This window comes from Daphnia pulicaria, chromosome 7, assembly GCF_021234035.1.
Source record: "Daphnia pulicaria isolate SC F1-1A chromosome 7, SC_F0-13Bv2, whole genome shotgun sequence".
NCBI classification, from domain to species: Eukaryota; Metazoa; Arthropoda; class Branchiopoda; order Diplostraca; family Daphniidae; genus Daphnia; species Daphnia pulicaria.
Window position 1 is genome coordinate 9,702,698 of NC_060919.1, and position 16,632 is coordinate 9,719,329.

The following is a 16,632-nucleotide window of genomic DNA, read 5'->3' on the forward strand; positions in this document are numbered from 1 at the left end:
TTGTCGGGTAGTGAATTTCTATTGTCAAGCACTTGAGTTTTGCATAGCAGAGCACGCCAGAGCACGACAGAGCACGCCAGAGCACGCCAGTGCACGCCAGAGCACGCCAATTCACACCAGAGCACGCCAGTGCACGCCAGAGCACGCCAGTGCACTCCAGAGCACGTCAATGCATGCCAGAGCAAGCCAGAGCACGCCAGAGCACGCCAGTGCACGCCAGAGCCCGCCAGTGCACGCCAGAGCACGCCAATTCACACCAGAGCACGCCAGTGCACGCCAGAGCACGCCAATTCACACCAGAGCATGCCAGTGCACGCCAGAGTACGTCAATGCACGCCAGAGCACGCCAGTGCACGCCAGAGCACGCCAGTGCACGCCAGAGCACGCCAATTCACACCAGAGCATGCCAGTGCACGCCAGAGCACGTCAATGCACGCCAGAGCACGCCAGTTCACGCTAGAGCACGCCAGTGCACGCCAGTGCACGCCAGAGCAAGCCAGAGCACGCCAGAGCACGCCAGAGCACGCCAGTGCACGCCAGAGCACGGTAGAGCACAGCAGAGAACAGCTCAGCACTTGAAGTTGCTATAATATTTATTTCACTTGTTAAAACCATTTTTTAATTACAGGATGTGTAAATCAATGTCCAATATACCATTTCAAGTCTATTGAATCAATAAATTTATAGAGCTAATCATGAAAAAAAAGTTTTAGAAAAACGCACATCACAACACTTGAATTTTTAAAAATTATTCAAGTTATTTGAATTCTATTGCCGGGTAGTGGATTTCTATTTTCAAGCACTTGAGATCTGCATAGCAGAGCATGCAAGAGCACGAAAGAGCACGCCAGAGCCCGCCAGTGCACGCCAGAGCACGCCAGTGCACGCCACAGCACGTCAATGCACGCCAGAGCAAGCCAGAGCACGCCAGAGCACGCCAGAGAACGCCAGTGCACGCCAGAGCACGGTAGAGTACAGCAGACAACAGCTGAGAACTTGAAGTTGCTATAATATTTTTTAAATACAGGATGTGTAAATCAATGTCCAATATACCATTTCAAGTCTATTTAATCAATAAATTTATAGAGCAAATCATGAACAAAAAGTTTTAGAAAAACGCACATCACAGCACTTGAATTTTTAAAAATTATTCAAGTTATTTGAGTTCTATTGTCGGGTAGTGAATTTCTATTGTCAAGCACTTGAGTTTTGCATAGCAGAGCACGACAGAGCACGACAGAGCACGCCAGAGCACGCCAGTGCACGCCAGAGCACGCCAATTCACACCAGAGCACGCCAGTGCACGCCAGAGCACGCCAGTGCACTCCAGAGCACGTCAATGCATGCCAGAGCAAGCCAGAGCACGCCAGAGCACGCCAGTGCACGGCAGAGCACGCCAGTGCACGCCAGAGCACGCCAATTCACACCAGAGCACGCCAGTGCACGCCAGAGCACGTCAATGCACGTCAGAGCACGCCAGAGCACGCCAGAGTACGCCAGTGCACGCCAGAGCACGCCAGTGCACGCCAGAGCACGCCAGTGCACGCCAGAGCACGCCATTGCACGCCAGAGCACGCCAGTGCACGCCAGAGCACGCCAGTGCACGTCAGAGCACGCCAGTGCACGTCAATGCACGCCAGAGCAATCCAGAGAACGCCAGAGCACGCCAATTCACACCAGAGCACGCCAGTGCACGCCAGAGCACGTCACTGCACGCCAGAGCACGACAGAGCACGCCAGAGCACGCCAGTGCACGCCAGAGCACGCCAGTGTACGCCAGAGCACGCCAGTGCACGCCAGTGTACGCCAGAGCACGCCAGTGCACGCCAGAGAACGCCAGTGCACGCCAGAGCACGCCAGTGCACGCCAGAGCACGCCAGTGCACGCCAGAGCACGCCAGTGCACGACAGAGCACGCCAGTGCACGCCAGAGCACGCCAGTGCACGCCAGAGCACGCCAGTGCACGCCAGAGCACGTCAATGCACGCCAGAGCAATCCAGAGCACGCCAGAGCACGCCAGTGCACGCCAGAGCTCGGTAGAGCACAGCAGAGAACAGCTCTGCACTTGAAGTTGCTATAATATTTTTTTACACTTGTTAAAACCATTTTTTAATTACAGAACGTGTAAATCAATGCCCAATATACCATTTCAAGTCTATTGAATCAATAAATTTATAGAGCTAATCATGAACAAAAAGTTTTAGAAAAACGCACATCAAAGCACTTGAATTTTTAAAAATTATTCAATTTATTTGAGTTCTATTGTCGGGTAGTGGATTTCTATTGTCAAGCACTTGAGATCTGCATAGCAGAGCATGCCAGAGCACGACAGAGCACGCCAGAGCCCGCCAGTGCACGCCAAGGCACGCCAATTCACACTAGAGCACGCCAGTGCACGCCAAGGCACGCCAATTCACACTAGAGCACGCCAGTGCACGCCAGAGCACGCCAGTGCACGCCAGAGCATGTCAATGCACGCCAGAGCACACCAGTGCACGCCAGAGCACACCAGTGCACGACAGAGCACGCCAGTGCACGCCAAGGCACGCCAATTCACACTAGAGCACGTCAATGCACGCCAGAGCAAGCCAGAGCACGCCAGAGCACGCCAGTGCACGCCAGAGCACGCCAGTGCACGCCAGAGCACGCCAGTGCACGCCAGAGCACGCCAGTGCACGCCAGAGCACGCCAGTGCTCGCCAGAGCACGTCAATGCACGCCAGAGCAAGCCAGAGCACGCCAGAGCACGCCAGAGCACGCCAGTGCACAACAGAGCACGGTAGAGTACAGCAGACAACAGCTCAGAACTTGAAGTTGCTATAAAATTTTTTTCACTTGTTAAAACAATTTTTTTATTACAGGATGTGTAAATCAATGTCCAATACACCATTGCAAGTCTATTGAATCAATAATTTATAGAGCAAATCATGAACAAAAAGTTTTAGAAAAACGCACATCACAGCACTTGAATTTTTAAAAATTATTCAAGTTATTTGAGTTCTATTGTCGAGTAGTGGATTTCTATTTTCAAGCACTTGATTTCTGCATAGCAGAGCACGCCAGAGCACGCCAGTGCACGCCAGAGAACGCAAGTGCACGCCAGAGCACGCCAGTGCACGCCAGAGCACGCTAGTGCACGCCAGAGCACGCCAGTGCACGCCAGAGCACGCAGTGCACTCCAGAGCATGCCAGTGCACGCCAGAGCACGCCAGTGCACGCCAGAGGACGTCAATGCACGCCAGAGCACGCCAGTGCACGCCAGAACACTCCAATTCACACCAGAGCACTTCAGTGCACGCCAGAGCACGCCAGTTCACGCCAGATTACGCCAGTGCACGCCAGAGCACGTCAATGCACGCCAGAGCACGCCAGTGCACTCCAGAGCACGCCAGTACACGCCAGAGCACGCCAATTCACACCAGAGCACGCCAATTCACACCAGAGCACGCCAGAGCACGTCAATGCACGCCAGAGCACGCCAGTGCACGCCAGAGCACGACAGTGCACGACAGAGCACGTCAATGCACGCCAGAGCACGCCAGTGCACGTCAGAGCACGCCAGTGCACGCCAGAGCACACCAGTGCACGCCAGAGCATGCCAGTGCACGCCAGAGCACGCCAGTGCACGCCAGAGCACATCAATGCACCCCAGAGCACGCCAGTGCACCCCAGAGCACGTCAGTTCACGCCCGAGCACGCCAGTGCACGCCAGAGCACGCCAATGCATGCCAGAGCAAGCCAGTGCACTCCAGAGCACGCCAGTACACGCCAGAGCACGCCAATTCTCACCAGAGCACGCCAATTCACACCAGAGCACGCCAGTGCTCGCCAGAGTACGCCAATTCAAACCAGAGCACGCCAGAGCACTCTAATTCACACCAGAGCACGCCAGTGCACGCCAGAGCTCGCCAGTTAACACCAGAGCACGCCAGTGCACGCCAGAGCACGCCAGTGCACGCCAGAGCACGACAGAGCACGCCAGAGCACGCCAGTGCACGCCAGAGCACGCTAATTCACACCAGAGCACGCCAGTGCACGCCAGAGCACACCAGTGGACTCCAGAGCACGTCAATGCACGCCAGAGCAAGCCAGACCACGCCAGAGCAAGCCAGTGCACGCCAGAGCAAGCCAGTGCACGCCAGACCACGCCAGTTCACACCAGAGCACGCCAGTGCACGCCAGAGCACGCCAATTCACACCAGAGCTTGCCAGTGAACGCCAGAGCACGCAGGTGCACGCCAGAGCACGTCAATGCACGCCAGAGCAAGCCAGAGCACGCCAGTGCACGCCAGAGCACGGTAGAGCACAGCAGAGAACAGCTCAGCACTTGAAGTTGCTATAATATTTTTTTCACTTGTTAAAACCATTTTTTAATTACAGGATGTGTAAATCAATGTCCAATACACCATTTCAAGTCTATTGAATCAATAAATTTATAGAGCAAATCATGAACAAAATTTTTTAGAAAAACGCACATCTAAGCACTTGAATTTTTAAAAATTATTCAAGTTATTTGAGTTCTATTGTCGAGTAGTGGATTTCTATTTTCAAGCACTTGATTTCTGCATAGCAGAGCACGCCAGAGCACGCCAGTGCACGCCAGAGAACGCCAGTGCACGCCAGAGAACGCCAGTGCACGCCAGAGCACGCCAATTCACACCAGAGCACGCAGTGCACTCCAGAGCATGCCAGTGCACGCCAGAGCACGCCAGTGCACGCCAGAGCACGTCAATGCACGCCAGAGCACGCCAGTGCACGCCAGAGCACGCCAATTCACACCAGAGCACGCCAGTGCACGCCAGAGCACGCCAGTGCACTCCAGAGCACGTCAATGCACGCCAGAGCAAGCCAGAGCACGCCAGCGCACGCCAGTGCACGCCAAAGCACGCCAGTGCATGCCAGTGCACGCCAGAGCACGCCAGAGCAAGCCAGTGCACGCCAGAGCACGCCAGAGCACGCCAGTGCACGCCAGTATACGCCAGTATACGCCAGAGCACATCAATGCACGCCAGAGCAAGCCAGAGCACGCCAGAGCACGCCAGAGCACGCCAGAGCACGCCAGTGCACGCCAGAGCACGGTAGAGCACAGCAGAGAACAGCTCAGCACTTTAAGTTGCTATAATATTTTTTCCACTTGTTTAAACCATTTTTTAATTACAGGATGCGTAAATCAATGTCCAATACACCATTTCAAGTCTATTGAATCAATACATTTATAGAGCAAATCATGAACACAAATTTTTCGAAAAACGCACATCACAGCACTTGAATTTTTAAAAATTATTCAAGTTATTTGAGTTCTATTTGTTTCGACGCTATGGATTTAGTGAGAGCCTTCAGAGTTTCTTCTGGGGTCTGTTGTAAGCAGCCCCTATAATTTATTCGCAAGTTGATGCTGGGTCTAGCACGACACAAATGAAATATGTGTAGGACTCAAACTGTGTTGACATACAGTGAACTGACATACGTGTGATGTCTAAACAAAAGAGAAAAGAGTTAGTTAGGGAACGGAAAAGAAACAGGGAAGGATTGTACCTGGGATGACACGAGAAAATGTGAGGAGTCACCCAGACCAATATGCACACAGACAGGGAATATAGATATGAAGCCTAAAATAAACAGCAATTAGCATACACAATAGAATATAAGCATAATAATAGTAATTTACCAATGCTAGGCAAGCAAAAGCACTCAGAATAGGGTTTGAACTGACAGCTCAGAACAGAAAACGAGCTGAAACTAAATATCAAACATATTCACAGGTTAGACAGGTCGGGCAATTGATAATTATAAACATAATGTACTCACAAGCTGAATAAATGGCTTCACGAAACACAGAAAAGAATAATAATCGTGACAGTAACTAGCTCTTTCGACAGTGAAACCAGCGTGGTCTTAACGTCGTACGAAGGCTAGCAGACGGATTAACACAAAGACTCAGGAGGGAAGGGGAAAGAATCGCGCTTGACTTAAAATTAGGCGTTGCCAAATTGGAGAAATTGAAAGGCGCTTTTCTCGCCGCAACATTCTCCCCCCGAATCTGTTACATCCGGCGAAGAGACGAATAAAGAAGGAACAGATGAGCAAAAATCAAAGAGAGAAAAGAAAGATAATGAACATCGGGATTATTTTGATAAAGGGGAAGGAGACTCTTCCGGAGAAACATCGGCTACGGCAGCTTTCTCGAGGAGACTTAGGCGGTGAATCGCTCGGGTGTACTCGCCGTCTTCTGTTTTCACCTTGACGACGCGCACTAGTCCATCACCTCCCGGATAAGTTTGATTGACGTGGCCGATTTTCCAGGAGCCGCGCGGTTGGTTGGGATCCAGCAGGAGGACGACGTCGCCAACAGTAAGGTTCCCTTGAACCGATTGCCACTTCTTTCGAGGGACGAGAGTCGGAAGATACAATTTAGTCCATAAATCCCAGAACAATTGGGCCATCTTCTGGACGTAACGGAACCGTTCTCGGGGCAAGGCGTCACCGAATTCGCCTGGCAGTAAATCGAAAGTAGGTGGGCGATTCAAAAAGTCATTCGGCGTATTAGGCCGAAAGTCCTCTGGGTCCGAACTAGCGTAGGTCAGAGGGCGAGAATTGAGGAATCCAGCGATTTCGGCAAATAGAGTCCGCAGCATCTCGTCTGTGGGGTAGCGCAGAGCTTTCTTCTCAAGATCTAAGGCTCCGTACAGGGCACGTTTCGTAGAACGGACCAAGCTTTCGTGAGCTCCGCCGAAGTGTGGTGCTCGTGGAGGCTGGAAGTACCAATCAATCACCTTCTCTTTTCGGAATTGGGACAGCTTCGGGTCCTTTTCAAGTTGGTCGACAAGATCGTTCAGCTCACGCTCCGCCCCGACGAAGTTCGTTCCATTATCGGAGTGGATGGTGGCGGGTTTTCCAAAAAGGCCGATGAATCGACGAAAGACCAGTAGAAAATCTTCAGATGATAATGATTCGGCTAATTCCAAATGTACCGCTCTTGTCGCAAGGCAAGTGAAGAGGACACCGTACCGTTTGGTCACTCTGTTCCGGCCAGGACTCGTCTCGATTGGGCCGAAATAGTCGCTTGCAGTGTGGAAGAAAGGCGGAGAATAGGAATCAAGTCGCACGGCTGGTAGATCGGCCATCAGTTGAGCGGCTGGAACCGCTCTCTCCTTGATGCACTTTGGGCACATTCGACGCACCTTCTTGACCAGCTCTCGCCCGCGAATGATCCAAAAATGTTGACACAGCTTGGCAAATAAATAATCGGTTCCGGCGTGATGCATTTGGCCGTGCACCACTTGGACTATTTTCTCCGTGAGCGGGTGCTTGCTGGGCAGTAACGGAGGATGACGGGCATCGTACGGCAGCTTCGCTCTATCAATCCGGCCGCCTAGACGTAAGATTCCATCTTCGCCGAGTTTTGGGCTTAACACCAGTAAATGGGAAGAGGAACGAAGTGGCTTTCCTCGTTTAAGTCTGGCGATGTCTTCCGGAAAAGCTTCTAATTGACTTCGTTGAAGGAGGCTCTTCGTTTCTCCTTCTAATTTTAAGAAAGTTGAAAGGTTAGTATGGTCCAAACTGACTGCTGACCAATCAAACGGATCCGGATTGGACTGGACGGAATACAATTTGGTGGTCTTGAGTTCGTCCGTCGCAGCCATCCACGGCAGATCTGTGGGCCAGGTCGATTCAGGTTGTAGCAGGAATTCCGGGCCATCTTGCCAGATCGTTGGCCATATTTCTTCTCCGATGGCGGAACGGGTTGCAGCGTCAGCGGGGTTGAGTTTGCCGGGAATAAATCGCCATTCGTCGCTCTCCGTTAACGTCTGGATCTCTCCTACGCGGTTGGCGACGAATACTTGGTAAAAGGAGGCAGTTGCCCTGATCCAATTACGGACCGTACTGGAATCCGTCCAAAAATATCTGCGACCGATGGAATGGGAGAGACAGTGCTGGACGGCGGCGGCAACGCGGGCGGACAATAAGGCGGCATTTAGCTCCAATTTCGGCACTGACAAACTCTTCTTTGGGGCCAACTTACTGCTTGCCTTCACAATTCTGATAATAATTTTACCGCAGCGGTACTGGTTGCGGATGTACACTACTGCAGCGTAGGCCTCCTCCGAGGCATCTCCGAACGTGTGCAGTTGAGACTCGACGATATCATCCTCTTCGGGAAATAAGCAGCGCTCGATGGACACATGGACTAATTCTTGGACGATCTGGAACCATGACTCCCACCACGTTCGATCAGCTCCTTCTACAGGGTCGGACCATTTTAGTCCTTTGACGACTAAATCGCGAAGGCGGACCTTGGCCTTGATGATGATAGGAGCTGCTAATCCAAGCGGATCGAATATTCCGGCGACGTGGCTAGTCAAACTGAGTCGTGTGTATTCTTCATCCGCTGGACGATTTATCCGGAAGCCTAGAGCGTCTGAGGTGGTGTTCCACACCGCACCGAGCACTTTTGTGCTTTCACTGTCCGCGGAAAGACTGGAGATTTCTGGAATCGGCTTCTTTTCTTCCTGCATGGCTGCAACGAATTCTGCTGAATTGGAAATCCAATCTTGAAAGTGAAGGTCGGCTCCGGCCAGAGCTTTTCTCACGGTGGATGCTTCTGCAACGCCTTCGTCGGCATTCTTTGCGGACCCTAGATAATCGTCTACATACATTCTCTTCTGGACTGCTTCCACCGCCTTTTCTCCTACTCCGGCATCAGCTACTGCTCGGCGGGTGGTTTGTATGGCGATAAAGGGAGAACATGTAGCGCCAAACGGCAATCGATCCATCCGGCAAACGACCGTCTTCGGTGGAGACACTTGCCACAAAAAGCAAAAATAATTTGCATCGGATAGATTAAGCCTAAAACGGCTAAACATCGCTTCAACATCTGAAGCCCAGGCTATGGCTCCTTCACGGAATTGAATTAAAACGGATGGAAGAGGGGACTGTAGAGCAGGACCGCTGAGTATGGCGTCATTCAAACACTTTCCCTGAAAGGGGGCTGCAGCATCAAAGACGACACGTAACTTAATGCCTTTGTAAACACCGTAATGCGCGAGAAAGTATTTGGCGGACTCTGCTTCCTCTTCAGATAACACGGAAGCATATCCTTTGTCGATAGTTTTCTGAACGGCAGCACGATAATCCTTCTCGAACGCTGGCTCTCTGCTGAAACGCCGAAGTAGACCGCCGAATCGTTGTTGAGACATCTGCTTGTTGCAAACTAAAGCTGGCTCCCCCGTCTTCCAGGTGATGGGAACCTCGTAGCCTACGTCCAGCTTCTTTGTTCCAGCTTCTAAAATCGCGATGGCTTGTCGATCGTCGTCTGACATTCCTTTCGTCTTCGACTCCGTTCCAAAATTCTCTGTGTCGCAGAAACGGCGTAGTTCTGACGCAATCTCTTCCAGCTGCGTCGAACTATTGACGGTATGAGTCCGGACGGCTGTGACGGAAGCACCATCGCTGACGACACCACGGATGATCCAGGCTAGTCTGCTTCTGATGGCGGTCGGCTCATAGTCATTTCCGACTCTGGATTCTAAAGCTACGATGAGGTGCGAGTAGTCGTTGCCGATCAGGATATCCACTCTGCCGCCCGTCTCTCCAACAGGAAGGTCGGCCAGATGCGACCAACGTTTCTTCAAATTTCCCCAATCAGTAACTGGGGTAGTGCTCGCGACGGTAGTGGGCAGGGTAGAGCACGAAAGATTCAACTTCTCACCATAAATCGTGTCTATCTGGAAATTAACACGTTGAAAACGGTAGCGTTTGACTACACCGCCGGCGCCTTCCACGGTCAGAATCTGATGCACACCGGAAATCCTGTTGGCACTGGCGAAACTTTGCCGCATGAGCGTGGAGTCGCTTCCTTCGTCGATGAAGACGTTCGCCCACACCGAGCCGTTTTCAGCACTGGAAACTTTCAACCGCATCATCCCCATGGCGACTTGTTGTGGACTCTGCTTTCGGAGATGGGCCGTCGCTGTTCTTGTCGTTTCGGTCCTCGGTGCATCCGGCGCGGATCCAGTGGCTGGTCTGTCAGGGTCGTGGACCAGTTCATGATGATGCAGGCTGCAACCAGCGATCTTACACGGCTTCTTCGTAAAACAATTCCGGACGGAATGTTTCGCTCCAAGACATCCGAAACATAACCTGTGCTTGGCACAGAAAGCAACTCGATCTGCAACGACTAAAGCCTTGAACCGGCTACAATTTTCCAATTTGTGGTCTCCTTCGCACTTGAAACAGAATGGCCGGAAGGTGACCTTGGGTGCTGAGTGGTTGTCGGTTGCCTTGGCGGATGAAGCAGGGTGGCTGCGAGCATGAGACCGAGGTGGCTTGAGCACGGAAGAAGTATTCTGCTCGGATGCAATGCTGTATGCGTTTTGGTATTCTGCCGCTCTCTCACACAGCCAGGAGCCAAAGGCGTTGAGACTTCTGGTTTCCAATCCTCCTCGTCGTCCGCGGTTCCACTCAAGGCGGTCTGGTGGTTGGAGTCTCATGCTAATTTTCTCGATCAAATCTGGGGCGTTGGATTCTCCGATACGGCTGAGATCGAAAAGATGAGTCCTAATCCGCTCGGCAAAACGCTTGAAGATGGCCGGATCATTTTTCAGTTCCACTTTGTCGATGGCCTGTAGAGTAGCAGCTCGCATAACATCCCGTCTGCCACAGCTCTGTTTGAGACGGACCAAGGCTTCGATGTAGGCTGGCTCGCCACCTCCGAGACCTTGGACTAGGTCGAGACAATCGCCTTTCAGATGACGTTTAAGGATGGCCAATTTTTCTCCAGCGGATTTTCCGGAATCGTGTACAAGAGCTCTGTACAGATCTATCCATTCAAACCAGTCGAGAGACCTTCCGGAATAAATTTCTAACTCTGTCTTGACTGAAGAACGGGAACTCGCTGTCACGTTTGGCTTCAGCTGGCCGGCAGCATAACGGTCGATCCACTCGTCAGGAGCTGCTGATGAAGTCGAAGAATTAAGCCGGCGTTGGTTTTGTCTCCAATCTTTACCAAGTTGAGAAAGGTGTTGAGAAAGGTTCGTGACTGCACTGGTGTCATCGTCATCATTCTCTAGGTTTTGCAAGGCTTGTTGGGCTGCAGTGGCTTCACGTCGAGCCTGATCCGCACGGTTGGCCGCTTCGTTTGCTTGACGACGGGCTTCGTCGGCTTGGAGAATGGCTGCATCTGCTCTTTGTTGGGCCAACTGGCGTTCTGCCTCTTGACGATTTTGTTCGGACGGTGAAATAGACGGCGCCTTCTTGCCTGCAATCACGGACGGGGGCTCGCCTAATCGCGAATTCAAATATTGCTGGCCTCTTTCCAGCGCGTCTCCAGCCAGTTCGACATACTTCAGATGGAACTCGTCCTGCGATCATTTTCGGCCTGATCTTCAACCGTCGATAGATTAGTGTGGATCTTGGCTGCTGTGGCCAATAGATTCTCAAGGTGTTTCATCATGCTGGAAATGGATCCTCTGGAACCTCTTTCGTTGACTATGTTTCCGAGGTACCGTATTGTCTTAGTGATTTGCGCGCGTACGGCACTCCGCTGCTTCTTCCAGGTAGTAGCATCTCGAAGGTCTTTTGGGGTTGGAGGCATGGTCGTCTCTTCTTCAGGAACCTCATTGTCTCCGTTTACACCGGCCATACTGATGGATGAGGCGAGAGTAGACGGCCAACTGGAAGCTAGATGAAACAGCGGGCAGAAGCTCCTCCAATGAAGCAGTGATTCAACTCAGGTGATTGAAAGAGAATGGTCGACCGTATTCGACCAGCAGGAACGTTGACAAGCTCTGGCTAACGAGCGTAGACGTAGGATCAACTTCAGATAACGAATATGCCAAGAAGAATCTCTGTGGATGGCTCCGGTTCGAAGGACCAAAATGTTTCGACGCTATGGATTTAGTGAGAGCCTTCAGAGTTTCTTCTGGGGTCTGTTGTAAGCAGCCCCTATAGTTTATTCGCAAGTTGATGCTGGGTCAAGCACGACACAAAATGAAATATGTGTAGGACTCAAACTGTGTTGACATACAGTGAACTGACATACGTGTGATGTCTAAACAAAAGAGAAAAGAGTTAGTTAGGGAACGGAAAAGAAACAGGGAAGGATTGTACCTGGGATGACACGAGAAAATGTGAGGAGTCACCCAGACCAATATGCACACAGACAGGGAATATAGATATGAAGCCTAAAATAAACAGCAATTAGCATACACAATAGAATATAAGCATAATAATAGTAATTTACCAATGCTAGGCAAGCAAAAGCACTCAGAATAGGGTTTGAACTGACAGCTCAGAACAGAAAACGAGCTGAAACTAAATATCAAACATATTCACAGGTTAGACAGGTCGGGCAATTGATAATTATAAACATAATGTACTCACAAGCTGAATAAATGGCTTCACGAAACACAGAAAAGAATAATAATCGTGACAGTAACTAGCTCTTTCGACAGTGAAACCAGCGTGGTCTTAACGTCGTACGAAGGCTAGCAGACGGATTAACACAAAGACTCAGGAGGGAAGGGGAAAGAATCGCGCTTGACTTAAAATTAGGCGTTGCCAAATTGGAGAAATTGAAAGGCGCTTTTCTCGCCGCAACACTATTGTCGAGTAGTGGATTTCTATTATCAAGCACTTAATTTCTGCATAGCAGAGCACGCCAGAGCACGCCAGTGCACGCCAGAGCACGCCAATTCACACCAGAGCACGCAGTGCACTCCAGAGCATGCCAGTGCACGCCAGAGCACGCCAGTGCACGCCAGAGCACGTCAATGCACGCCAGAGCACGCCAGTGCACGCCAGAGCACTCCAATTCACACCAGAGCACTTCAGTGCACGCCAGAGCACGCCAGTTCACGCCAGAGCACGCCAGTGCACGCCAGAGCACGTCAATGCACGCCAGAGCATGCCAGTGCACTCCAGAGCATGCCAGTACACGCCAGAGCACGCCAGAGCACGCCAGAGCACGCCAGAGCACGCCAGTGCACGCCAGAGCACGCCAGTGCACGCCAGTGCACGCCAGAGCACGCCAGTGCACGCCAGTGCACGCCAGAGCACGCCAGTGCACGCCAGTGCACGCCAGAGCACGCCAGAGTACGCCAGTGCACGCCAGAGCACGCCAGTGCACGCCAGAGCACGCCAATTCACACCAGAGCACGCCAGTGCACGCCAGAGCACGCCAGTGCACGCTAGAGCACGCCAGTGTACGCCAGTGCACGCCAGAGCAAGCCAGAGCACGCCAGAGCACGCCAGAGCACGCCAGTGCACGCCAGAGCACGGAAGGGCACAGCAGAGAACAGCTCAGCACTTGAAGTTGCTATGATATTTTTTCCACTTGTTAAAACCATTTTTTAATTACAGGATGTGTACAATGTCCAATACACCATTTCAAGTCTATTGAATCAATAAATTTATAAAGCAAATCATGAACAAAAAGTTTTAGAAAAACGCACATCAAAGCACTTGAATTTTTAAAAATTATTCAAATTTTTTGAGTTCTATTGTCGGGTAGTGGATTTCTATTGTAAAGCACTTGAGTTCTGCATAGCAGAGCACTCCAGAGCACGCCAGTGCACGCCAGAGCACGCCAGTGCACGCCAGAGCACGCCAGTGCACGCCAGAGCACGCCAGTGCACGCCAGAGCACGCCAGTGCACGCCAGAGCACGCCAGTGCACGCCAGAGCACGCCAGTGCACGCCAAGGCACGCCAGTGCACGCCAAGGCACGCCAGAGCACGCAAGTGCAAGCCAGAGCACGCAGTGCAAGCCAAAGCACGCCAGTGCATGCCAGAGAACGCCAATTCACACCAGAGCACGTCAGTGCATTTATTTATAATTTATAGAGCAAATCATGAACAAAAAGTTTTAGAAAAACGCACATCACAGCACTTGAATTTTTAAAAATTATTCAAGTTATTTGAGTTCTATTGTCGAGTAGTGGATTTTTATTTTCAAGCGCTCAAATTTACACCAGAACACGCCAGTGCACGCCAGAGCACGTCAGTTCACGCCAGAGCACGCCAGTGCACGCCAGAGCACGTCAATGCACGCCAGAGCAAGCCAGTGCACTCCAGAGCACGCCAGTACACGCCAGAGCACGCCAGAGTACGCCAGTGCACGCCAGAGCACGGTAGAGCACAGCAGAGAACAGCTCAGCACTTGAAGTTGCTATAATATTTTTTTCACTTGTTCAAACAATTTTTTTATTACAGGATGTGTAAATCAATGTCCAATACACCATTTCAAGTCTATTGAATCAATAAATTTATAGAGCAAATTATGAACTAAAGGTTAAAAAAAAACGCACATCACAGCACTTGAATTTTTAAAAATTATTCAATTTATTTGAGTTCTATTGTCGGGTAGTTGATTTCTTTTGTCAAACACTTGAGTTCTGCATAGCAGAGCACGCCAGAGCACGCCAGTGCAAGCCAGAGAACGCCAGTGCACGCCAGAGCACTTCAATGCACGCCAGAGCACGCCAGAGCACAGCAGAGAACAGCTCAGCACTTGAAGTTGCTATAATATTTTTTTCACTTGTTAAAACCATTTTTTAATTACAGGATGTGTAAATCAATGTCCAATACACCATTTCAAGTCTTTTGAATCAATAAATTTATAGAGCAAATTATGAACAAAAAGTTAAAAAAAAAACGCATATCATAGCACTTGAATTTTTAAAAATTATTCAATTTATTTAAGTTCTATTGTCGGGTAGTTGATTTCTTTTGTCAAGCACTTGAGTTCTGCATAGCAGAGCACGCCAGAGCACGCCAGTGCACGCCAGAGCAGGCCAGTGCACGCCAGAGCACGCCAGTGCACGCCAGAGCACCCCAGTGCACGCCAGAGCACGCAGTGCACGCCAGAGCACGCCAGAGCACCCCAGTGCACGCCAGATCACGCCAGAGCACGCCAGAGCACGCCAGTGCACGCCAGAGCACGCCAGTGCACGCCAAAGTACGCCAATTCAAACCAGAGCCCGCCAGAGCACGCCAGTGCACGCCAGATCACTCCAATTCACACCAGAGCACGCCAGTGCACGCCAGAGCTCGCCAGTTCACGCCAGAGCACGCCAGAGCACGCCAGAGCACGTCAATGCACGTCAGAGCACGCCTGTGAACTCCAGAGCATGCCAGTACACGCCAGAGCACGCCAATTCACACCAGAGCACGCCAATTCACACCAGAGCACACCAGTGCACGCCAGAGCACGTCAATGCACGTCAGAGCACGCCAGTGCACGCCAGAGCACGCCAGTGCACGCCAGAGCACGTCAATGCACGCCAGAGCACGCCAGAGCACGCCAGTGCACGCCAGAGCACGGTAGAGCACAGCAGAGAACAGCTCAGCACTTGAAGTTGCTAAAATATTTTTTTCACTTGTTAAAACCATTTTTTAATTACAGGATGTGTAAATCAATGTCCAATACACAATTTCAAGTCTATTGAATCAATACATTTATAGAGCAAATCATGAACAAAAAGTTTTAGAAAAACGCACATCACAGCAATTGAATTTTTAAAAATTATTCAAGTTATTTGAGTTCTATTGTCGGGTAGTGGATTTCTATTGTCAAGCACTTGAGTTCTGCATAGCAGAGCACGCCAGAGAACGACAGAGCACGCCAGAGCACGCCAATTCACACCAGAGCAAGCCAGTGCACGCCAGAGCACGTCAATGCACGCCAGAGCATGCCAGTGCACGCCAGAGCACGCCAGTGCACACCAGTGCACACCAGAGCACGCCAGTGCACGCCAGAGCACGCCAGTGCACGCCAGAGCACGCCAGTGCACGCCAGAGCACGCCAGTGCACGCCAGAGCACGCCAGTGCACGCCAGAGCACGTCAATGCACGCCAGAGCACGCCAGAGCACGCCAGTGCACGCCAGAGCACGGTAGAGCACAGCAGAGAACAGCTCAGCACTTGAAGTTGCTAAAATATTTTTTTCACTTGTTAAAACCATTTTTTAATTACAGGATGTGTAAATCAATGTCCAATACACCATTTCAAGTCAATTGAATCAATACATTTATAGAGCAAATCATGAACAAAAAGTTTTTGAAAAACGCACATCACAGCACTTGAATTTTTAAAAATTATTCAATTTATTTGAGTTCTATTGTCGGGTAGTGGATTTCTATTGTCAAGCACTTGAGTTCTGCATAGCAGAGCACGCCAGAGCACGCCAGTGCACGCCAGAGCACGCCAGTGCACGCCAGAGCACGCCAGTGCACGCCAGAGCACGCCAGTGCACGCCAGAGCACGCCAGTGCACGCCAGAGCACTCCAGTGAACGCCAGAGCACGCCAGAGCACGCCAGAGCACGCCAGTGCACGCCAGATCACGCCAGTGCACGCCAGAGTACGCCAGTGCACGCCAGAGCACGTCAATGCACGCCAGAGCACGCCAGTGCACGCCAGAGCACGCCAGTGCACGCCAGATCACTCCAATTCACACCAGAGCACGCTAGTGCACGCCAGAGCTCGCCAGTTCACGCCAGAGCACGCCAGAGCACGCCAGAGCACGTCAATGCACGTCAGAGCACGCCAGTGCACTCCAGAGCACGCCAGTACACGCCAGAGCACGCCAATTCACACCAGAGCACGCCAATTCACACCAGAGCACACCAGTGAACGCC

The 16,632-nt window shown here is 51.3% G+C and overlaps 1 protein-coding gene and 2 long non-coding RNA genes across 3 annotated transcripts; all 3 read right to left on the reverse strand.

Annotated features, from left to right (window-relative positions):
* Positions 1 to 5,420: 5,420 nt before the first annotated feature.
* On the reverse strand, positions 5,421 to 5,902 carry LOC124348626. The gene is made up of 4 exons (XR_006920067.1): positions 5,808 to 5,902; positions 5,668 to 5,738; positions 5,535 to 5,608; positions 5,421 to 5,475 (listed from the first exon to the last, which is right to left on the reverse strand). It is a non-coding gene; the product is annotated as an uncharacterized LOC124348626 (long non-coding RNA).
* Positions 5,903 to 6,124: 222 nt separating this feature from the next.
* LOC124348712 lies at positions 6,125 to 11,640 on the reverse strand. The gene is made up of 2 exons (XM_046798986.1): positions 11,533 to 11,640; positions 6,125 to 11,359 (listed from the first exon to the last, which is right to left on the reverse strand). The coding sequence occupies exons 1-2, from the start codon at positions 11,638 to 11,640 to the stop codon at positions 6,125 to 6,127; spliced, it is 5,343 nt and encodes a 1,780-aa protein (XP_046654942.1).
* A 53-nt stretch (positions 11,641 to 11,693) lies between these two features.
* Positions 11,694 to 12,475, reverse strand: LOC124348578. Its single transcript, XR_006920037.1, has 5 exons — positions 12,381 to 12,475; positions 12,241 to 12,311; positions 12,108 to 12,181; positions 11,872 to 12,048; positions 11,694 to 11,704 (listed from the first exon to the last, which is right to left on the reverse strand). It is a non-coding gene; the product is annotated as an uncharacterized LOC124348578 (long non-coding RNA).
* Positions 12,476 to 16,632: the final 4,157 nt, after the last annotated feature.

Bases quoted from the DNA above. Each gene is read 5' to 3' on its own strand.
- LOC124348712 (XM_046798986.1), bottom strand. From the start codon at position 11,640: ATGGCCGGTGTAAACGGAGACAATGAGGTTCCTGAAGAAGAGACGACC. The intron at 11,360-11,532 runs GTACGCGCGCAA...AAATGATCGCAG, and splicing joins GGAAGAAGCAGCGGAGTGCC to GACGAGTTCCATCTGAAGTA.